This window comes from Nannobrachium achirus (genome assembly GCF_963921795.1).
Source record: "Nannobrachium achirus genome assembly, chromosome: 23".
Classification (NCBI taxonomy): Eukaryota; Metazoa; Chordata; class Actinopteri; order Myctophiformes; family Myctophidae; genus Nannobrachium; species Nannobrachium achirus.
Genome location: NC_137830.1, coordinates 42486833 through 42512351, shown reverse-complemented (window position 1 = coordinate 42512351; position 25519 = coordinate 42486833). Strand labels below are relative to the sequence as shown.

The 25519-nt window shown below is 43.0% G+C and overlaps 1 protein-coding gene across 1 annotated transcript; it reads right to left on the bottom strand.

The window, feature by feature from the left end:
- Window positions 1-4: 4 nt before the first annotated feature.
- On the bottom strand, window positions 5-25519 carry itfg2 (integrin alpha FG-GAP repeat containing 2; the record flags this gene model as incomplete). The annotated part of the gene is given in 13 exon segments (XM_080754377.1): window positions 5-93; window positions 7730-7903; window positions 16549-16693; window positions 16882-16973; window positions 18470-18523; window positions 18632-18726; window positions 22742-22890; window positions 24005-24144; window positions 24283-24517; window positions 24521-24550; window positions 24670-24711; window positions 24819-24914; window positions 25424-25519. Coding segments are annotated over 13 exon segments (1437 nt in total).

Below are 25519 nucleotides of genomic sequence, written 5' to 3'. Positions count from 1 at the left end.
CATGTTAAGGCTGTTTGTTGCTGCATTTGGTCAGCGAATCTCCGTAAAGAAGATCTTCGATCAACTCTTTCACCATAGCCGTGTCATTTGGATCTGTGAAGAAAAACAAAACAAAACAGGAAAACATTACACCGTGTGGAAACGACATTTGTCATGGGACAGCTATTGTCGAGGCTTCTGAGCAAGAGGTTATCATCTGTAATAGGTCCTTAGTGATTGGAACCTATACTAAATTGTATAAAAACAAAAAAATGACAGTAGAAACTACATTTAAGACAAATTATAAGAGCTCAACCTCACCTGTAAAAAAGTGGAGTTAGTTTCAGCATTAGTACAAAAATATCTGTAACAATGTCCACTTTTGTTGAATCATGTAAATTGGCCAGTAATATATGCTTAACAGCATAAGATATTTGGATTGTCTTTGCTGAATGCACTTTACAAAGACATGTTTGAATGCAGAACCCTGCTGTCATCTTCCTAGCCACTGTAAGGTGCTCAATAGCAGAGGACAGATGACAGCAAACTCTTTATCTCCAGTACATCAAGATAACCAGTAAGAATCCCTAAATCGGGAGATAAGCGACCGTCAGGTCGCATACACAAACTTTGGAAGGCAGTGGTAGCCAATCAGGAGGGAATATGGAAAATGGGACAGATCCATGTTGATGACATGACTGTAGAGAGATACTGTGTACCGCTTTGTGTGATTTTTTGTACATTGAAACTACAGTATACTATAGGATGCCAGGTCTACAAATTACCATCCGTCTACCAAACATGCTATCTAAGTTACATTTAGCCTTTTATAAGCCAGTTAAAAGAAAACCTCTGATACTTTTCAATTAATAGCGTTTTGTCTCAAGCCTTAAAGTGGTCAGTGGTGGTGAAGTGGTCCTTGAGCAAGGCACTGAACCCCTAACTGCGCCAATGGAGCTGCTCAGTGGCCAAAAGAGTGTGGTTGTACTGGCGGTCAGATCCCAGGTTTTAATGTGTGGGTCTGTCTGCGTGCATCTATGTGTGTGCACTGTGCAGGGCATTGCTGGAAATCAAGCACTTGTGGGTACCCTGGGTAAATAAATACAAAATAAATCAATCGATAAATAAACTAGCTCGATGCACAACAGGGGTGTAGCCATACCTAGCTAGCTCCAATTAATTTGAGTCAAACCAGGTGTGACTGCTTAAATTATCCATGACCACCCTACAGCAGGGGTCTTCGATGTCCCCCTAGCTGAGAGAGAGAGAGATGAAACGGGGATCCCTACCACATACTGTATGAAATTGTGTTGCAATAGATTTCATAGATAACGTCATAGACTTGCTTGACAGCACTATCATCAGTCTATGTTGGACTCATGTTAATGTGTTTTCAAACATTTAACCGCCAAGGTGTTGCGGTAAAGGACCATCTAGGGGTCCCAGACCCCCTGTTGAAGACCAGTGGCCTTCAGTAAACATTTTAAAAACGTGAAACATTTTAAAAACGTGAAACATTTTGCGGCACCATTTTGTGGTAAAGTCAGTGTTGTGCAGTGTCTAGAGGCATAAACAGCTGTATAAGATGCATGAAACATGCACAATTTCCCTGTGTTTCCTGTCCCACTTTCAAATCAGTGTATTTACAATACATAGGCTACTTACATTTTAAATGGGACTGCATATGCAATTAAACATTTATCTTGCCTAATGTACTGTACATGCAATGAGAGCTGACTCAGATGCTGACTCATGCTGGCTGAATATCCATAAAACATATCCAGACAGAACTTTTCTTTTTTCATTTTTCATTCAGTGCTTGCATGTATTTGTATTTGTAAATTAATGTTGTGAACAGTACAGTACAGTTCAAAGACACATGCCGCATTTGGCAGGTCTAATTGTTTTGCGCTTATTTCTGGTTACCTTATTTGGTGATTACAACAGAATTGGCCTAGTAGTAGTGAGAGGCCATATAATAAGCAAATTAAATGTGTGTAGGGTGGCAAGGGTGAAGACTGCCCAATATTTTGGAGGAGATGGCAGAGATTATGGGTTTGAATCATCTGCGCTGCGGTGCCTCCAGCTTGGCTCCAACAAGCACAATTAGCTATTTTTCATGGTGGGAAGCCAGGCAGGGAGGGAGGGCAATCTCTGTCACTGCACTAGCGACCCCTACAGGTCGGTCAGGGTGCCTGTTCATCAGGGAGAGGAACTAGGTCAGATAATGTGATCTAGCCTGTTTCCACCCTATACTATAGACACTCCCAAGCTGAGTCTGAAATCAGGCTAGTGTTCAGGCTAGTGTTCTTCTGCACATGTTACATCTTCTCAGACAGTGGGACTCATTGTCAGGTGAAAAGAAGCAACTGGCTCCTTGCTGTATAGACCAAATTCCTGAGCGCCCCGCAGTTTCTGCGCCGTGAACAGCAGCCAGTGGTGGAGTAGAAGTAAAATGATAAAAAATTGGAAATACTCAAGTAAAGTACAAAAGTACTGTACTTAAGTAAATGTAGGCTACAAGTTACTTTACACAATTGTTTACACCGCAGCTAATGCCGGCGGCGCCCTCTCCAGGGTGTCACTCACGAAATCGGTCTATTGGCGCTTTTCGACCGGCAAAGAACCGTTTCGGGTTCTTTCTCCCGCCTATGGGATGACCCAGACATGAGCTTTTCCACGAGTTGGTTCCGAACCGTAAAAGTTGGTTCGGAACGAGAACCACAAAATCCTTGGTTCCTCTCGTTCAATCTGGTTCAATCTGGTGGAAACGCAAGCCGGTTCGCAAGAACGAACCAAGGTTCTACGAAAGTTGAACGGCACTGGTTCTTGAACCAAGGTTCTTTTGGTGGAAAAGGCCCCTATATGGGAGGAGACCTGTGCTTGTCTACACATCTGTAGTGGTTAGCAAGGATGGACTTGTTTGTGGGGAAATTGGGATTTGGTATATTAACGACAAGGGGAAAAGGTAACAAGAAAACAAGAAAAGTGTGTTATTGGCAGCAAATGTACACCCATCCTTTATACTGCCCATGCTGATTCACCCCTGGCTACTACAGTATTTCCATCCAGCTGGACATCGTATAGCAAGGGTGTCCACACTTTTTTTACTTGAGAGATACTTTCAAACATGATCTACCCACCCCAAAAAAGTTACCTGAGGGGACTTTACATATAAGACAAATTAAATGGGAAATAGCTGCGGGAAAAGTCCCATGCTGTATGGTAGTGGTAGAACAAAGCATTGAGGTTTGCCTACTTTAGAAGCCATGAAGGGAGCTGACAAGCCCTTCTTGAGGTCAATCAAGTCACCTTAATTCAAGTGACAGATGCCAAAAAAGATGGGTTTTGTTATTTTTGTTTATAAATATTTTCCTTTATATTTTAATTACTATATATTTTTAGGGGCATGTCATGTGGTCTACCTTTTGGGCACCCCTGTTGTATACTCTACCCTTGTTACTGGACTATTATGTTAGATGAGCTGAAACAATAACTGGGCAATACCTATTATACCCTACCCTCTATCCATCTTTCCAGATCAAATATTTCCACATCTCTTTTATCCACTTAAGCCCTACAGTATGTATATACTTCACCTTAGGACGAATAGCATAATTAGATCTACATCTTACAAATCACGAAAGATTGCTATATCCCTCTCCCCTAGTCCCTCTCCCTCTCCCCTATGCTCCACAGGCCTGTAAAATCATGGCCACGAGGAAAACAACAGGGCCAGTGGATGAATTATTCACAGCAGCAGCAGGACTCCATGCTACACTGCCATTAAGAGGTTCAAAACCAGTTGGAGCCTGCATTACACTCAGCACTCAGATAAGGTTATCTTTTTGCTGTAATACTCCAACAGGTGCAACTAATGTGTGCCAGTGGGGGTAATTCTACACAAGGCCAAATTGGTTTTCCCTGCCTAGCTGAATAAGTGGTTCCAATCCTACGCTTGGAGCATGACAGTGTTTATATTGGGGCCGGAACCCACGCGTCCGCCTCGGCGGCGCCAAGAGAGCCGTCAACTGTCATCTGTCATCTGTCCCATATAGCGCCACCATCAGTCCCATTTTTTCAAACACATTTTTGGACACTGCTCCAACAGATTTTGCCCAAAAATCACGCTAATCGGTACACAGTATGTCTACACTCATGTCATCAACATGGATCTGTCCCATATAGCGCCACCATCAGGCTGATTTTTTCAAACACATTTTTGTACACTGCTCCTATACATTTTGCCCTAAAATCACGCTGCGACCTGACGGTCGCTTATCTCCCGATTAGGGAGTCTTACTGGTATTCTGGTTGCGACCGTCATGTCGCAGTTACTATCAAAACCTCCACCGGCTGTCTGTACAGTCTGTCAGTCACGTCACACTTTCCCACTACTCATATCTCCGCCACCATTGCCCTTTCTTCCTATCACCAAAATAAAAGCCTGGGTTTCCGAGGCTACCGTTGCCCCGATCCATGCCAAACTTTGCACACACACTCCTTGGCTGCCAAACCACAACCTCCACACTCATTTCTCACATGGCCCTCTTCTAGCGCCGCCATGAGGCCGATTCTTGCAAAACACATTTTTGGACACTGCTCCTACAGATTTTGCCCTAAAATCCCGCAAAGCGGTACACCAACATGTCATCAACATGGATCTGTCCCATTTTCCATATTCCCTCCTTATTGCCTACCATTGCCTTCTAAAGTTTGTGTATGCGACCTGGCGGTCGCTTATCTCCCGATTAGGGAGTCTTACTGGTTAGATTCAGGCATCATCTGTCACTTACAGATGATGCCATACTGTACGACCAACAAGTGCACTACAGGTATTGAGAGGAAGAAGACATGATATGACGCACATAAGCAGAAATCATAAATACTTTAATGGTAGCGACTGAATCACTTCGGCAATGCACTATTGTGCAAACAGGAGTAAGGTTCTAAGTGCAACATAGAAAATAAATGATTGGTCCAGATTAGCATGCCGGGTTGGGTTGGTGAGAAATGACTACATGCTCAGAAGCTTAACTGCTTAAGCCTTGTATATTTTGTTGTACGACAAATAGCTAAAATAGCGCTCAAAAATCCGCGTCTATGCCCAAAATAGGGATGCTAGGTTGAAAGTGGTTAACTGATACTTCTTGGCAGTATGAATACCCAAATTCTAATCAAATTACTTAATGTGACATGACATTATAAACTTACTGGTGTGTGTCTAAGAGAGAATGTATTAGTGGCTGGCCAGCAGTGACACGGTTCCCCAGGGATCGATGGAATAAATGTACAATGTAAGCCTTCGTGCATGTTTCCAGAGAGATTGTGAATAACATTCTGATCTTTAGGGAACTGTGTGCTTGTGGATCAAAGCCGCTCTTAAAATAGTCCAGGGCTGCCTGCATAAACCAAAGCAGACAGTAGGGCACAGATTTGCATACATTTAGATAGCCCCATATAGAACCTCACCCGTCGCTGCATACTGTTGTGCTCCGAGATGAGGTCCTAGAAACATGGCCGCTGGAATCGGGCGACAGCCTCCACATCACAGTTGGGAAACACACAAAACGAAATTTTGTCCAAAAAGTAACTGCAGTTCCGAGCTCCCAGACTGTGAAAACCTCACCTCGGTACATAAAACATGAACTGCGGCATGAAACAACCCCTTAAAATCGCTAGTTTTGTCAGCCAGTAATGTTTACAAGCCTGGAAGTTGCAGACGGAATGGCAGCATTAGCGCCCTCTCTGGTCGAATGTCTGTTCGAATGCAGCGACGGTTGGGGCTACGTTCGACCAGTGTCGTTTTGTGTGTTTCCCAACTGTGATGTGGAGGCTGTCGCCCGATTCCAGTGGCCATGTTTCTAGGACCTCATCTCGGAGCACAACAGTATGCAGCGACGGGTGAGGTTCTATATGGGGCTAACATTTAGACAAAGAGCAGACAGAGATTTATAAGATGCTTCTTGAATCACTCTGACTCTTAACTCCCTCTGACTAACAGGGTCTTCCACTCCACACACAGCTCAATCTGTGTGTACATCTGATTTGTTATCTGGGATACGAAAACAAATTAGATTTCTCTAACAGTGAGGTCTAGTAAACATGAATCATTTGAAAATGTCTCCCTTTCATTTCATTTTAATCATTTCCGCCCGAATATTATCCTGCTTTATGTCTGACGTTCATGACTAGATGGCTACAGGAATTGCATTAGACTGCAATCACAATACGCTGAGCTAAACTCCAACAATCAACCTTCTCATGACTAGGGTTAGAGATGTCAGTTAATGCGTTCACTGACTCTTTGCTAAAAGATTTAACCAATTAAACCTTATATACTTTGTTGACCGGGGGGAACCCCAGGGGCCTATATTTGTCTACACAAGGGGTCTTCAATGTTTTCAGGCCAAGGACCCCTTAGTTGAGAGAGAGAGAGATGAAGCAGGGACCCCACCAACAAGCTCTACAAGCTCACAACGCCTCGCAGCTTGTAGAGTTGCTATTTTTGGCTTAAGTTCTCAGAATATGGATGTCAGGGTTCAAGTGGTTAATATAAAAAAGGCGTTCTGGGCTTGTTGTTTCGGCAACTTTCGCATAAATTAATCTTCCTCTGTTTTCATTTTCAGAATAGGGATGCTAGCATTTGTGTGGTGAAGTTAATGCCTGCTGGGTGGCTGCCAAAAGAAATTCTGTAAGATGTGGGACCCTTTTTTTAAATGTACATGGGCTCAACCTCCCTGATATTTCTGACCTATTTACCAGTCAGAAATTATTAGTATACTATGATAATGAATAGTGGCATGACAGAGGGTGGATCGACCGATATTCTAACATAATTGCAATCTTCATTTTTTTACCAGTGGTTTGTAATTTCTTCCTTTAATCTTTTTTTCCGGCTTTTTATTTATATTTTCATACTTGTGACTTATTGTCACTTCATTAGGTCTGAATTTAATCTTATCACTGTTTTGTTTTGCTTTTTTATAACTTTAATAAACAGATTGGGGGGGGGGGGGAAGCAAATTACAGCAGTTCAGCAGCATACTGCTGTAACTTGCTGCTTCCTGGAGGTGGTCAAGGAAGATCAAAGAAGGAATGGACACCGACGTCATTTTAGGCTCCATGGCCATCCGCCATGACACTTTGGGTGGCCAAACTTGCAACGGAAGCTCGATGAATAACATTGCGTCTATGAGCTTCAGCTGGGACAGCTCATGAACAAAAAATAATTCTGAACGATAGAGACCTTCATAAAACACTCAGCTCAGGAATATAAAAGAAGACATGTGACACATTGTTTTGTGCTGTGTTGCTTTTCGGTGAGTACACTGTATAACATTATAGAGGCATCTAAAGAGCACAATTTACGTTTCTGAACTAGATAGTATCGCGAGACTCTTTACCATTCCCTGTCTGGAATCCAAATCTCAGAGACAGAAACGGCCGCCGCCGCTGTTTAGCTGCCTCAATAACATTATGTACCGTGCACATCGAAAAGCAAGTGATTGTAAAAATACCTGTGATATGTCTTCTTTTGTATTCCTGGAGCGATTATACAACAAAGGTCTCAATCGTTCAGAATATTTTTTTTGTTCATGAGCTGTCCCAGCTGAAGCTCATAGACGCCAATGTTATTCATCCAGCTTCCGTTGCACGTTTGGCCACCCAAAGTGTCATGGCGGATGGACCGTGGTGTGGGCTGACTGTTCTTGCTGAGACTTTCTTTGGAGGTGGTGGATGAACTCACCCACTCCCAGCGTCTCCAGGTGGCTCTTGAATTCAGGCCTCTCCTCCAGGACCCGGAGCAGGTTGGTGGACTCCATGCGCTCCAGCTCCACCTTCCAGTAGACGTAGATCTTCTGGTTGAAGCCGGCGTACACCAGGCACGGGCTGTTCTTGCCTTCCTTGCAGGTGTATTGTCCTGAATCACAAAATGGACGGAGCAGTTCAGAGTCAGACAACACTGTTGTGTGAATACACAGCATTAGCCGCAAATTGCAACACTAGATTTCATTTTAATCGGATGAATCTAGGGTTGCAATACCTCCCATAGGCAGCCAATGCATCAAAACTGTTTTTTGCTATCTCATTGTATTAAACGGCATCAAACTCACCAATATTGGGGCTGTATGGAAGAATACAGGTCCTCTCGCCAAATTTCCAACTCGACAAATGACGCAAATGAATTTTCTAGGGCAGCTCGCCAACTAGCGTGGGCATGTCGCCCCGTGGGTTAGGATGCCTCGCCAAATGCTCCAAGGACAGGTCGCCAAAACAGCTTGGATGGCTCACCCCTAAGCCACGGACTGTGATATAAACAGTGGTGGAAAAAGTACTCACATGTTGTACTTAAGTAAAAGTATCAATACTGCACTGTAGATGTAGGCCTACTCTGTTACAAGTAAATGTCCAGATTTCAAAATGTACTTGAGTAAAAGTATGAAAGTATTGGCATCAAATTGTAGGTTTAAGTACCAAAAGTAAAAGTACTAAATGTTTGAAAATAGCAGATCTACAAGCTTGAAGATCGGCTATTTTCAAATATCCAAGGTATACAATGGGGTTAGCAAAAGTAGTTAGCAAAGTAATTAGTAACTAAAGTTTTCAAAAATTGTAGTGGAGTAAAAGTACAATATTTGGATCTGAGATGTAGTGGAGTAGAAGTAAAAGTATTGAAAATTGGAAATACTCAAGTTAAGTACAGCAGCATTATTATAACCATTAGCCTACTTAATTATAGCCTACAAACAGCTTTCACTTGATGGACGCTGGATTTCTTTCTTTCTTTCTTCTGCTTTTCTTTGTGCATGGAATGTAGCTACATAATAGCACAATATCACATAGGCTACTTATGGGTCATTGCATAATGCAGGCGCATGACCCATTAATCAACACCTCATTGGATGTTTCATTGAAGGTGCAAAGTGCTTTTGAGAACAAAAGGTGACAGATTGGAATTCATCTTGTCAGTAGGGGGCAGTATTTGATAAATTATATGTGTATTTTGTTATAGGAGTCGTTCTGAAGGAAAACTGTGAGGACCACCATTTGATAATCTTGAAATTAAATGTGTGAAAGACTCATATAATCAAATAAATAAAATCAAAGTTTAGCAAATAGCAAATTTAGCTGCTTTTCTTTAAGCATGTTGAAAGTGTTTGTAAAATATTGAAATATATAACATTTATATAACATTTATATAACATTCCTTCACCAATGTGTTTGTAAATGTGTCTAGTAACACAACACACCAAACAAAGACTGAAATTCAGTTTCCCTATAGGAGAATCTCATCAAATGGTGGTCCATGGCTCCTCCCAGCGGTCCTCCAAAACGACTACTATAACAAAAGACACAGATGCTGATTATGATGGTCCATCCTCAAATGTATAAACAGTGTTGTGAACTGTTCTTTTAACTGCATCAATTTGATCTCTTGCCATGTTTCCTTTCATATATATCTTTCCCACACACACAGACAGACAGACAGACAGACAGACAGACAGACAGACAGACAGACAGACACACACACACACACACACCACTCTTCATTCTTAAACACTTGTGCTCTTGAATAAGCCTCCACACACACACAACACTCTTCATTCTTAAACACTTGTGCTCTTGAATAAGCCTCCATGAACGTGTATCATTCACGGGTTATTCCCTACTGGTTGGCGAGCTGACTCAGTGAATTTGCGAGATGTCCGTGTCTGGTTGGCGACCTGCCTTCGGCGACATGTCCCGCAAATTTGGCGACTTTGATTTTTGGCGAGAAGACCGGTTACCGTATGGAAAACTTGGGAGTATCCTCTTTCTATCTGCAAAGTGTTTGTTTCATAAAAATCCACCGTAGACATGGAGCTACTTTCTATCAAGAAATTGGCTTCAGGGGATTATTTTTTCTAAGTGCTGGAGTTTGGAAGTGCTTGTGGGAAGTCACTCAGCGGTCCTGTGTACCAGCTGGTTCTAAACGTCACATAATGCAGGAGGCAGCGGGACGCTGCGTAATAGAAGACGAGCGCTTCCGAAGTTCAACACTTAGAAAATAAACCATGTCTGCTCGGATTTCTTGACAGAAAGTAGCTCATAACATGTCTACGGTGGAGTTTTATGAAACAAACTCTTTGCAGATAGAAAGAGGATACTCCGAGCTTTCCATAGAGCCCCAATATAGGTGAATTTGAAGTTGTTTATTACAATCAGATTATTCCGCCCTCCCTGAATGTGAGAGGATCCAGCTCGGCGGGTAGCTAAACAGTTCTCCAATGAAAGACGAAACCTTTCTTGAAATAAGGTGTTTTAATCCACAAGAGCACTGTAAAACTGAAATAAGCAGAAAAAACAACACCAAACGTAATGTTAATGGAAGGCCAAATTAACATGGATTACAGAAAAGAGCCGATCTATACAAACATGTTTTGAAAAACCAATGTTATGATCTTGGCCTAGGGGTGCCAGAGACCACAACAAAAAGGGGGAGACGCAGTCAAACAAAGTTTAAATAATATTTATTAAAGAATGAAGTCAAAATAACCAACCTATAACTAAACAGATGAGGTGTGTAATCAGTAAAGTCAGTGGTGAAATGCTGCATGGATGCGTGGATCGTGTAGTGTCTTATGTGTTAACCAAAGTGTTGAGATGTGTGCAGGGGAGAAAGCAAGAGGGGATCTGCCACAGGACTGGGGAGCAGAGCTTTATAGGGCGTTGGCACCCGGGCCCAGGTGCCTGCCAATCTGACTAACGGCCATCAATCAGCTGCTCCCCAAGTCCTGAGGGAAGCAAAGGAAAACCACAAATTAGTACACAAAGCAAATACATAGAAGCTAACCATACCAGAGTGCCATATAACCATAACCCTATAATACATAGTTAGGGGACCGTCACACCCCCCCCCATAAAGACGGGGTCCCAAAGGGATCACCGGAACGAGCTTTAAATATTAAATAGATTAAATACTAAATATAAATACTAAATATTCTACCTACTGTATACTACCTATACCCACTCTACCAATGGCCAACCTCCCGTCCTGTCATAGGCCTTCATCCCAGCAACTGGATACCAAAGCAAGAAGCATTTAAGAGCTGAAAGACCAAGGCAGGACCCCAGAGAGAACGTCCATAGTGCAAGGCCACGAACCTCACGTTTGAGCACTGTATAGGGAGAACACAGAACAGGTCCTTGAGCAGTAGAAACAATGTATAACGGGACACACAAACTGTCCCTCCAATGGCTAACCCCCCTATCACCAGCCACCACCCCAGCAACTGATGCATCTAAGGGCTGAGTGACTGGCCAAGAGGGCCACTGGAGCCTATCTCCATTACTTTACAGTGTTTTATTTTATTTTAAAGAGTACCACCCAAATCTGGCCTGGCCCCTGTAGAAATTTAGACATCGCATCATGTCCAACAAAGAGTACCAACCATGTCTGGCTTGGTCCCTGTAGAAATTCAGGCATCGCATCATGCCCAACAAAGAAATACAGGCATCGCATCATGCCCAACAAAGAGATACAGGCATCGCATCATGCCCAACAAAGAGTACCAACCACGTCTGGCATGGACCCTGTAGAAATTCAGGCATCGCATCATGCCCAACAAAGAGTACCAACCACGTTTGGATTGGTCCCTATAGAAATTTAGAAATCAAAGTAGGGTTAAGCCCACCCGAAATCCATACATCAAAGTGGGGTTATAACTACCGGTAAGTATAACGAAGCCCACCCTGACCATGTCAAAGCATTCCCCACCTCGTAAACTGACGTGCCTGGTGGAGATCTCCGGATACCTCTGTCCCCACCTACCAGCCGTTCAGCCCGGTGGATGGGCTGTATACCCATTTCACAAATGAATGCCTTAACACACAAAGATCGGTATAACACCCAATCTGTGCTGCTATACCTGCAATTTAGTGTCAGTGTCCACTTTAGTTTTTAAGTGTCAGTTTTTCAATTGCCTATTGAGTATCTAGCCTCACTTTTTCCAGATCAGCTTGAAACTTAGCTTGCACCCTAATTAATTATTTTTTCCTCAAACGTTAACCCTGCAGGGGCCAACACCCTAGGTGCAGGAGGCACCCATGCAGCACCTAACACAGGAGGGGAATGAGGAGAAATCCTCCAGAATAGGTTTTAGAAAAACAACGCTCTCTCGAACGTCGGGAATGGTCAGATTATTCGAAAATAGCATTACTAACAAATCACACCTGTATACCAAAATACCACCTAACATCTACTTTAACCTTAACTCCACCTCGCCACACCATCCTGCCCACAATCCCAGCAACCTCACGCGCAGGAGCAATTTAAGAGACCGAAAACAGATTGGCCTACAATGGAGAAAAAGAAAACAGGAGACATCTTAGGTACACAAGCAACACAGGTAATGCAACCATTTACGTGACTACACACTATAGGATCAGCAGTGATGTAAACTATATATCTAATTACACCAACAGGACTTATCGTACTCACATACAGACCTGCCTTTCACCCAAAACAGCTGACCAATTATCATAGCTCAACCCTATGGGCAGCCATTTTCAGCCGTGCACAAAACATGTTCTGCCATGACAAAAAAGAAGAACTGTGCCACGTTGTTTTACTGTACATTAAAACAAACGCACCCATGTCACCCACCAGTTGAGTTACAACTTACACTTTCTATAGGATTAAATTCCAATGTTTTAAACATAATATCAATCCCACTTCTTAAAAAAACTACATATACTTGGTAAGTGCTATTGTCAGCCAACCACATTTTCTTTTTGGCGAAATGCCACTGGCACCAAATTGTATGCTTAAAACAGTAACTTTAACAAACTGTCAATTCATGCTCTGGTCAATACATCAGCTGGTACATAACTTACTATACACAAACAAGCTCCACATTTCTTCTTTGGCCATCTCTATAATAGCCATACGCATACTTGCGTTAAAATAAGACTTCATCTCACCTTGTTTGAACGGTGAATGGTGTTGAATGGTGGCATCAATATGATGTCCTGGTACAGGGTTTGTATGAGTCTCTGTGCAGCCATTTTAGCAGGGCCTGCTGGGGGGAAGTGCACCGAGCCTGCAACCGATGCGCCTCAGCGCCGCCTCTCTGAGACGGGCCAGAACTACGGCCACCCATAACCCCTCCCAGCTTCAGTCTGGTGGACCACTCGTCTGGTGGACCACTCGTCTGGTGGACCGCACCGTCTGGAGGGTCGCACCGTCTGGAGGGTCACACCGTCTGGTGGACCGCATCCGTCTGGTGGACCACATCCGTCTGGAGGAACCAACCGTCTGAGGAACCAACCGTCTGAGGAACCAACCGTCTGAGGAACCAACCTCTGTCTGACCCTGCTTTGTGTAACCATCATGCTACAAACCACCGACCAAATCAACTCAGTTTTTCCTGCCACCTGTTGGAGATGTATTCCTTTACTTAGAAACGGACAATAAGTCCTTTTTACTATTATCCTTTAAGTTACGAGTCAATATTGACACAGAGCAGAACCACACAGAAAATGGGCAAAAATGTATTTAACAATAAAAACAATGCCGACTGACAAAAACACCAAGCGAACTTATTTAACACAAATGGCCTATACTACCTATCGGTTCCTCTGAGGGAGAGAGTCTATGAACTCCTCTAGAGTAACCATTCTGGCTAATGTGAACTTTAACAGTCCCCCAGCTGGCAAACCAAACTTTGCATACAAAATACAAAACCAGCCAGGAACCCTTTAACTTAACAGCCAAAAACCAGGAAAAAATCCTCCCCACTATAACAACTTAACCAAATACTATAACTTAAGCAAAAAAATAATCAAACTTTAACCAACAACTCATTAAATTTAAACCAACTCATTTAAGTTAACTGCATCTCCCACTTTAAAGTCCAGACCAAAAAGCATACTGTAGCAGCGCCTTCTGTACTCACCGGACCGTTGATGAAACAGAACAAGGGAATCCCCAGGCATGATTCCCAAACGACCTCACTCCAATTCACCAAACTACAGACCAACGAGCAATTAACCGACGCCCCAAATTGGCCAATTGACTACACACTGCAGCGCAGCACTACCAAACAAATGCAGAAGGACAAATCACTTGATTCACCAAACTTACTGCATATCAAATCCAAGTTTAGCACGAGACGAGCCCCCACTTGTTATGATCTTGGCCTAGGGGTGCCAGAGACCACAACAAAAAGGGGGAGACGCAGTCAAACAAAGTTTAAATAATATTTATTAAAGAATGAAGTCAAAATAACCAACCTATAACTAAACAGATGAGGTGTGTAATCAGTAAAGTCAGTGGTGAAATGCTGCATGGATGCGTGGATCGTGTAGTGTCTTATGTGTTAACCAAAGTGTTGAGATGTGTGCAGGGGAGAAAGCAAGAGGGGATCTGCCACAGGACTGGGGAGCAGAGCTTTATAGGGCGTTGGCACCCGGGCCCAGGTGCCTGCCAATCTGACTAACGGCCATCAATCAGCTGCTCCCCAAGTCCTGAGGGAAGCAAAGGAAAACCACAAATTAGTACACAAAGCAAATACATAGAAGCTAACCATACCAGAGTGCCATATAACCATAACCCTATAATACATAGTTAGGGGACCGTCACACCAACATAACAGAAATGAGCCGATCTACAAGGCATGAATAACTCAACCATGCAAGAAAGAAACACAAAAACATGGTGAAAATACTCAACATGAAAACTTACAGGCATATGATTCTCAAAGCTCCAGGAGAAAAAATGCTGTCTGCCAAGCTATGTCCAAACTGCCTCTCAAACAAAGTTTGTGTGCTCACACTGACTGCCCACTGATTACACTATCAGGTGTGTAATTGAACATACTAATTAAAACAGGTGTGTAGCTTGCTGGCCTAATACAGAGACTTAAACTTCAAAATAAAAGCATAATGCCAACATCTGACAAAATAAAAGCACACCACTAGGTGGAGACATAGGTAACAGGAGACGGGCATCACACAGATAGAAAAAATTAAAATCACACCTGTGTGAACTGAGCGGTGGTTCCCCCCCCCCCCCCCCCGTGTGTGTGTGTGTGTGTGTGTGTGTGTGTGTGGCCTGGACAACAGCGCCCCTCCCTTAACATGTGTGGTCAGAAAAGGTACTACACAGGCTTGAGGCTACATACAGACCCACCCACATACAAACAAACTAACTAACAAACAAACAAACATACCTACACACACGGCCACGCTATGGAGACGGTGTGACCACCGCTCAAAAACTGTTTTGATGCATTGGCTGCCTATGGGAGGTATTGCAACCCTAGATTCATCCGATTATAAAAAAATCTAGTGTTGCAATTTGCGGCTAACACAGCATGTATCGATCTGTTCATGTTAAGAAGCCCTGGACGTTGTTTGACGTCCAGAGTTAAATCTCTGTCACAATGAGACAATTTTGACTCACCAATTGGTGTGGCATGCTGTGCAATAATGGAGTGTGGCATGCTGCATCCCAATGAACTAATCAGCAAAACACTGTGTTGCCTGGATTCTAATGTGATTCTGATGGACTAAAGACAACAGCAGGGACTACAGAGCTAATGTTCCTTGTTGATCATGCAGAGCAGGCAGCATGGGCAGGGAGGGGCTGTCTGCTAGCTAGAGGACTTTTATTGTTCTGCTGTGTTTCTCTCTCTCTCTCTCTCTCTCTCTCTCTCTCTCTCTAAAATATAAAATACAGTCTCACACATACACTGGGATCAGACTCAGAGAAAGCATTGCAGCAGTTCCCTGACATCTTCCTCTGTAATCAATTTATTTCTGCATAATACCTCTCTTGCAGGGGCATCAATTGGGTATGGCAGGGATATGCAGCTGCCATACCCTGGGTCCAGGGGGGAAAATAAAAGTTACTTTTAAATATAAATCCATGAATGTCTTTTTGTCTATCTTCGCTGGTTATTATGTTGTTAAAATGTAACAAAAATGGTCACTTTAACAAGGTATTATGATTATATTCTCCACACTTGTATTCTCCCCATTTTGACAAAATGGTATATTCCCAGGTTCCGCAGGTCAGCTGCACAGGTGCAATTCATTATTGTTAATTGTGGCACGTTTACTAACATGCTAAGTTTAGCTGCACTTGAACAACCATTCCAGGCTGCCATATCCAGCCCAAAAACCATAGAAACCTTCAGACATCTGCTATTTTCACAATAGAACCGTGTTATACAAAATGTAATGCCTCTTTTCCATGAGGACTCCCATCTTTGCCATACCCTAGCTTTTGCTGAACTGACACCACTGCTCTCTTGTAAAGGCTATGGTTTGAGCAAACAACCACTACACATCACACATTTGAGAGGATAAAGGGAGACAGAGAGGAAAAGGGGGAAGGAACAGCAGTCACTGTTTCAGGCTCCAGAGGCTCAACATTGCCACCTAGGGGGCAACATGAGCCTGAACAGGTTTGAGAATTCAACACAAGCCAAGCATTATTAACATGCATGTCGCTGATCAGAGCGGGGAGCGGGCCAAGTCTCCCAAAATGCTGATCCGAGGTCGGATGCAAGGTAACCTCACCTGCACAGAAGGCTTGGACGGCGTTGTAGTTGGCGAAGACGAAGTTGTTCTCAACAAACTGGAAGAGGACCACCCTCCGATTGTGGTCAATGATGTACGTCTGGCCGTCCATAGCACAGGCTACCACCTCTTCTCTGCCATCCCCCTGGAGGAAACATGCACGCGCGCGCGCACACACACACACACACACACACACACACACACACACACACACACACACACACACACACACACACACACACAGACAGACATTCAGAAAAACATCAACTTGGCATATACGGTTCAAACTTTGGTTACTTTCGCACTTGTATGAGCAGGTAAGAACAAACTCACAGTGACATCGAGTTTCTGTAGGGCAAAAAGCTGGTGGTCCACCTGCACTGACCACAGCAGCTGTTCTGAACTGTCCATCAGCTTTAGGGTTCCTATGACAACATGCAAAACAAACAAACAAACAAACAAACAGGGTTGTCACGATTGTGACATTTTACTTTAATTAATTCATTGTCACTTAAAAGATAATTGTGATTGAGGTGAACATGGACCAGTGAAACTGAGTTGAACTCAACAACAACTAGAAGCAGTGCTCTTCCGAGCACAGGTCTCCACCAGGTCAGGCATGTAATGTGTTTTACATAAGTCGGCCTCCTGATGGCGCTATAAAAGGCTGATGTAAAAAATGCAGGGAAAAGGTTTTACCTTGGCCTCTAAGGAGTGCGCATACAAAGTTTGACACTAATCGGTGGAGTTATAGGTGAAAACATGAATCGGCCTGTTATAGCGCCACCATGAGGCTGATTTGATTTTTCTTAAGTGGCATTTATTCCTCTGCCTATTGGGAATGTGCATGCACAATTTCACCAAAATCGCACACTGCGTTCAGGATTTCAGGCATTTTATTCAAAACTGACCAATCCTGCAAACTTTGAAAGCCAGTTTTAGCCAATCAGGATGGAATATGGAAAATCGGACACATCCATGTCGATCACATGACTGTAGAGATACTGTCTACTGATTTACGTGATTTTTGGACAAAATCTGTAGGAGTACTGGCAAAAGTTAGTTTTGCAAAAGTCGGCCTCCTGGTGGCGCTAGAACAGGCCCATGTGAAATATTTGGGGCAGAGGTTCTGAATTGGTGTCGAGGGAGTGTGTGTGCACAGTTTGGCAGCGACCGGGCCAACGGCGCCGGAGATTAGCTGGTAACGGACAAACGGACGGACGGACGGACGGACGGACGGACGGACGGAGGGGAAAACATACTCTCCCTCAGCCTTCGGCTGGTGGAGACAATAAATGAGTGAGAGACTGATTCTCACACTCTGATAAAAGCTTTTCTTGGAACTGTCTGACACATACACTACCACATGAATCCTTGCATCCCTATTCTGGGAATGTAATAATAGGTGATTTTTTGGCTAACATAAATGAACATTCGTTAAAGATGTGCTGTGTAGATCAGCTATTTTCCCTATTTGCCCTACAATCAATAGATACTAGTAAGACTCCTCAGGTCGCACCAATTCTTGGCCATCTGGCTAGTGATGTATATCCCTGCATGATAGTCAACAATGTGATGTCAGAACATACCCATATATGGGCATTACCAAATATGGGCATTCCCAGATATGCGCTTAATATTGATGACATCGGGACAGGGATCTCCATATATGGGCATAAATGGACAAGGACGTAATTAATTATTTGCAAGTGTGACTCGTCAGAGCGGCAAACCCATTCTGTTAAGAGTGGTTCCCCTGACATCACAGTGACATCAGAGCATGATGTCAGAGGGACAAACCCATAGAACCACAGACAAACCCATAGAACCATAGATACGTGGACAAGATAATAACGTGACAATAACATGACATTTCTAAATGATATTTCATACTCCATCTGCTATTAATGTCTAGATTTACCATCGAGAGTGCAGATGGCGAACAGGCCACATTTAGAAGAATCATCCTTTGAACCTATGAAAGACAGAAAACTGCATCAACCACAGTATTGAATGTAATGTGATTAGACACTGCTTCCGTATGTGTGCACCCTTATTTAATCTGTTAGGCAGCCTACTATACCTCTGCTAATGTTGCCAATGAGGTGAGTGGAGAGATTTTTGTTGTGGGTCCGCCCAGTGGTCAGGTGGAGAATCACATCTCGGGAAGGCCCCTCACTGTAGGACAAAAGGATCCATAACAATCAAATCACACGAGTAAGATAAAACACACTTTATGTTTTTTGTTGAGGCCAAATTAAATCTGTTGGTGTGTAGTATTTATATATCCATAAGTAAATAATTAGGTAACAATAGCAATATCTAACACCCTGTTACGCTCGCTCCTCCTCCCCTTCACATACTGGCTCTTCTCACCACCTCCCCCCTCACTGACTGCTTCGTGGCTCAGCTCGCCACACCTGCTTCCCCTCACCAATCACCGCACCTGTCCTCCATTCCTCAATTCATGCGATGCCAGAGCTTCACCAGTCAAAGTTGGTTTTAGATTGCCAGACTAAGCTTTCCCAGTATAGCAGTTAGCAGCTCGTAGTCTCTTCGTAGTTCATGCTGGAATTTTTTGCTAACGCTGTCTCTCATCTCCTCCCCAGTTTTTCGGGATCCAGAGCTGAGCCGACAGCGAAGCCATTATTAGTGGGGCGGTTAACCAAACCAATTGTGCATTTTATGACAGAAGCATGAAACTTTCTTCAGTGTTTCTATATACTATGAAGTTTGTTTTCAGACGTGGAACCACTTCTGAATTGACCTCTGCGGCCCCAGAAATCCAAGATGTCCGTCCAAAAAAGGGTTTTTACCTTTATAACTCCAAATGCATTGATTTTAAGACCCATAAATGTATTAAAGTTGAATATAAAATCAGGCATTGCGGACATTTTGGTACCAGGTACGTGTCTGTATCCATTTCAGTTCTTGAGATACAGCATATAGGTACACCTTAGTCTGTAAAAGTACCTATATGTTGTATCTCAAAAACTGTAATAGATACAGATACATACTCGGTACCAAAATATCCGCAATGCCCAACTTTATATTCAACTATAATATGTTTATGGGTCTTAAAAACAATGCTTTTGGATATATAAAGGAAAAAACACTTTTTTGGACGGACATCTTGGATTTCGGGGGCCGCCATCTTTGATTTTCACATGGCTCGGCTTCTTAAATCAAAGAGTGGCCTCCAAAGATGATGTGTACCAATTTTCACGCTTGTATCACCGAGTGAACGATTGCTCTTATTATTTCCTGTACTATGGGGCAAGACTCCTGATCAAGATCTAATTCTTCATTGTCAGTTTCTTCATTGTCAAATTAGTTTTTGTACCAAGCTGCACAGGCACATCCATATGCTCCACTTCAGTAAAGCCCTCTTTTATGACAGAGACAATGCCCTATACTGCACTGGTTTACACTTGCCTGTAAGTGGAAACCAGTGCACAAACTGTTCCAAGCATCTGGCCTGAAGAGGTTCTTAAGTTTAAAGCTGGGGGACCAACCTGCCTTCTACCATGTGCCAGCCACAATTCATTGGTGAGGGCTTTGGATACCCTTGTTGATAGTGGGTCCTCATGATCTGCAGAGTCGGGGCATCACTTGTTGGCGGCATTGTATCAATATTGGCTTTCAGTTTTCAAAGAAGGCCACAGAAACTGCATGAATTGATTTGCTGTTGAGTTGGGGTCATAGTGTGCATACAAACTGCCAGTGAGATAGTAGCTGTACTTGGTACTTCATCCTCACCAAAGTTATGGAGAAGTTGAGGGCTGGAACAATTTCCAGGCTCTCTTTTTTCCTATAGTGAACTGGCAGTGAGAGCACTCTGCACTGTAGAGGCTTGAGGATGTTTTGGAGAGGCTGTCGTGGAAGTCTTTATTCTTTGTGACCAGTTGGTTCCCAACAAATCAAGTGATAATTTTCTTGCCAGACTGCAGCATTTCCAAGGTCCTTCAGTGTATATTCTGAATCAACATCACCAGTTGTCAGAGACACTAGATCATAAACATTCTCCTTTTGATTCTTGGTGTCTTCATCATCATGTGTCAGTCCAAAACATGATCTGGTATCCTCTGCCAAGGTTGCACAAACACCTTCATTGTAGGTGATGGACCAACGGTTTATAGCTGTCTCATGTCTGTGATCATAAGCAGCAAACCAGCGCATCATGCTCTTGAAATAATATTCACCATTACTCTTGCCAGCATCAACTAATATTAGCTTTGCTACCTGCATTTTCATTACATTACCACATTAGCAGTACATTTACATAATTATGCAACTTTGCTCAACATTATTGCAGCAAATTTCAAATAAATGGTCAGTACTACCAGGAGGTGTTATCTTAGGTCAAGTCAATATCAGCTTTGGCCCCCTGACAACCAGGTATGACTGCACACACAGAAACAGCCATATCCTCCATCACACCCAAAGACAATTATATTCATTATCACTTTTGCCAGCATCAACTAATATTTGCTTTGCTACTTGCATTTTCATTTCACTACCACATTAGCAGTAATACGTTTGGAAATTCACTCAACATTATAGCAGCACAATCTGATTTTACCACTTTTAAGTATACAGTGAGGACCCACTATCAACAAGGGTATCCAAAGCCCTCACCAATGAATTGTGGCTGGCACATGGTAGAAGGCAGGTTGGTCCCCCAGCTTTAAATTTAAGAACCTCTTCAGGCCAGATGCTTGGAACAGTTTGTGCACTGGTTTCCACTTACAGGCAAGTGTAAACCAGTGCAGTATAGGGCATTGTCTCTGTCATAAAAGAGGGCTTTACTGAAGTGGAGCATATGGATGTGCCTGTGCAGCTTGGTACAAAAACTAATTTGACAATGAAGGAACTGACAATGAAGAATTAGATCTTGATCAGGAGTCTTGCCTCATAGTACAGGAAATAATAAGAGCAATCGTTCACTCGGTGATACAAGCGTGAAAATTGGTACACATCATCTTTGGAGGCCACTCTTTGATTTAAGAAGCCGAGCCACGTGAAAATCAAAGATGGTGGCCCCCGAAATCCAAGATGTCCGTCCAAAAAAGTGTTTTTTTCCTTTATAACTCCAAAAGCATTGGTTTTAAGACCCATAAACATATTATAGTTGAATATAAAGTTGGGCATTGCGGATATTTTGGTACCAAGTATGTGTCTGTATCTATTACAGTTGTTGAGATACAATATATAGGTACTTTTACAGACTCAGGTGTACCTATATGCTGTATCTCAAGAACTGAAATGGATACAGACACGTACCTGGTACCAAAATGTCCGCAATGCCTGATTTCATATTCAACTTTAATACATTTATGGGTCTTAAAATCAATGCATTTGGAGTTATAAAGGTAAAAACCCTTTTTTGGACGGACATCTTGGATTTCGGGGGCCGCAGAGGTCAATTCAGAAGTGGTTCCACGTCTGAAAACAAACTTCATAGTATATAGAAACACTGTAGAAAGTTTCATGCTTCTGTCATAAAATGCACAATACCTTCCATATAATGAGCTTAACAGCCCCACTATATCCCCTTTCCACCACTTTGCCTTTTTGTGAATAAATTTGCCCTTGTGGGCTTTCACCAACAACTGCCTCTTCCTTGCTGAGCTTTTGGGTCAAACTTAGATGAGTTCTAACACACCCAGTAGTAGGGCTGTCACAATTATGACATTTTACATGATGATTAAATGTCACACAAAATCACAAATAATTATGATTAACGATTTAAATGTGTTTTTTGTTGTTGAAAACTGGAACAAACAAACAAAATCACATTTCTGTTTTGGCTTGAAGTTGCACAGAGCAGACAAATAACCTAAATATAAACAAATCCACAAAGCACTGCCATGTAGCTGCGGTGCCACTTGACACCGCAGTTATGATCGCCGCTCTGTGGATTCGTCCATACAAAGAAGTGACTGACATATTTAATAACTTTCATACTTTCCAATAAACATGAATGGTGGAAATAGCCAATCTACAGGCTCACAGCACATCGCATCGCAATGCGTTGTGATCTGTTGTAGAGCTGCCATTTTTCACTATTTCAAAAGAAATTGAAAATATATGAGAACCTTTCAACATAGAACCAATTATGAGTATGACGATAAAGCAAAATAATTGCAATTATCTCAAATATAACGATGCAGTGACGGCCAGCCAGACCTACCTCCCAGGAGTGGCAGGGCCCTGCTCTCCAGAGGCCCTGGGGTCCTGTTGGGTCCAAGTACACAGCAGGATGGCATAGCCGCAGCCTGGCTGAGACACCATCAGCTCTGGCGAGCCCCCTGGCACCGGGTTCATCGACAAACTGTCCACCTGCAGTGGTGTAGAGCAGTGTTTCTCAACCTTTTTTCTGCATGGGCACACTTTTCATTGATTGATTGATTGATTGAAGAATTTATTAGAAGTTTGCAATAGAAAAAAGGACAGTTTCATGACAGTACAAATCACTGGTACACGGTCAACTAAAAGGAGATCCTAGAAAGCCGAGGCTTATTTCCACAGGAACCACACTTTAAGTATCTCATATAACATTGAAAGACAGACGGATAGAACATAGTACTTTATCTAGGATAATATCAGTTTCAAAAACATAACATCAAATACAAAGGCAGAAAAAAGAAAAGGGGGGGAGGGGAGGATGGGGGCTTAGTCTATTTCCAAGTCACGGGTAGCAGCTGTCTGAAGGTGACTTTTCATACCAATTTTGAAGGAGGCTAGGGATTTGCTCTCCTTTAAGGCTTGTGGAAGGGCGTTCCACATGTTGATGGTATAGCAGGAGAACGGGTTTCATGTCCCAAGAATCCATGGGCACGCCAACATAATACGGGGGTGTAAATATCGTCACTGTCGGGAAGAAACCTTGTATCTCCAAGTTCCAAATTTGTACGTTTCTTCGCAAAGTAAAGCCCTGCTTCACCATACAAGGCTGTCACACAACAGTAGTGAATTATAAATACAATACTGGCTTTCAAGCAGTTTCAAGGGGCACACTTGACCCTTCTCAGGGGCACACCAAAGGTCCCCAGGCACAGTGGTTGAGAAACACTGGTGTAGAGTAACTAAGTACATTTACTCAAGTACTGTACAATTTTGAGGTACTTTTACTTTACTGGAGTATTTCCAATTTTCAATACTTTTACTTCTACTCCACTACATCTCACATCCAAACATTGTACTTTTACTCCACTGCAATTATTTGAAAACTTTAGTTACTAGTTACTTTACAGACATGAATTATAATATAATAAAACAAACATGAACCAAGTTAGCCCTATTTTTGCGACCATCACCATGAGGTTGCTACAAGCACACAACACGTCGCATTGTGACGCGTTGTGTGCTTGCTGCTTGTAGATCAAATTAGTTTCAATTTACTATGGCTCTCTGCTACCACTAACAGGATGAATGATATCATCTCTAAGTGTACCTGTCCATCCAGAAGCCACTTCTTGAGCAGGACCAGTTGTCCCGAGCCTGGGTCTGAAGATTCAGAAGACTCCTCCCAACGGAAAGCTCTCACCACACAGTCTGTGTAACCCACTACCAGCTCACTGCGACCATCGCCGTCTGGAAAACATACACGTTCAATTCACCAGAACAATCAACTTATCAGCCAGCAGTAGATGTTTCCCAGTTCACACAGGAGACAGACACGGATTCGAAGCCATGTTACACAAGTACAAAAGAATTATAAAAAGATTTTACCGATATCACTAATGAGAATGACTTTGGTGTTGTCAGGAATGTGCTGAGTGAAACACTTCTGGTCATCCGAGAACAGGTCTTCCTCGTGTTGGCTGGGTGATTCTCCCTCGCCTGCCGTGAGGTCAAACAGGTGAAACCAACCCTCTGCACGGTCTTCCTCGTGTTGGCTGGACGGGTCTTCCTCGTGTTGGCTGGACGATTCTCCCTCGCCTGCCGTGAGGTCAAACAGGTGAAATCAACCCTCTGCACTTACAGCTACCACGAAGTTCTGGCAGACAGGAAAGGGAGAGAACAGATTGGATGACAACATTGGCGGGATAATACTGGAAACATGTTCTGTCAGTGCTACGGTGCATGCATCTGACAGGTAGGTTTCGATCAGCTAACCTTTCCTTTGTTGCAGACGTCTCCTACTGCAATGCAAGTCAGCTGAGGACACCAAAAGAGACTTTGTGTTAAAGCATGGAAAACAAATGATCAAGTAAAGTTGGTACATTTTGTGATTTCTGTGGCATTGTGCAGTTTGCTGTACTGACCGTGCCCACACAGTTTCTTGTGATCCAGGGTTTGGGGTCATCGTTCTTGTAAACAAGCAACTTCCCGCTGGTGTCACCCACTACAAGCTCGTTCAACTGCAATGGAGGGAGACAGACATGACTCATTTGCTAGCTGCACAAGAGCAGGGGTCATCGCCATGCTGGCTTGTGGTGGACATTTATGTACAATTTAAATTTTTGCCATGGACATTATTATTACCATAAACACAGAGCTAGCCCTGCCCCTGAATGAACACAACAGGTCTGTAACTCTGAGAGTGTTCAAATGGAAACAAATGGACCCTTACAGGTCCATTTGGTTCCATTTGTACACTCTCAAAGTTACGGGGTCCGTGCAAATAAAACCGCCAAATAGAACCAGTGGACTCCCAATATGACAGTGTCATAGTAAATCAGTGTCATACATATTCTGAAGAAAACCTGGAGACTTGACATTCAGCAATTGGGTCTTGTGATCAAAGTAAGAACATACATAATGGTGTGTCAAACAGAAAATATAAAATGTGGAATTGGACAAGCTCAAGTCTTTGCCACGGACATATTGATGACCCCTGGACAAGACGACATTCCAGTCATGTATTTACCGAATCATTGTCAGCATCTCCAAGACAAATTGCGTGAGGAAGGAGATTCCCAGTGAAATCCAAGGTAACATACTCGTCATAGCTAAGGGACCGCAT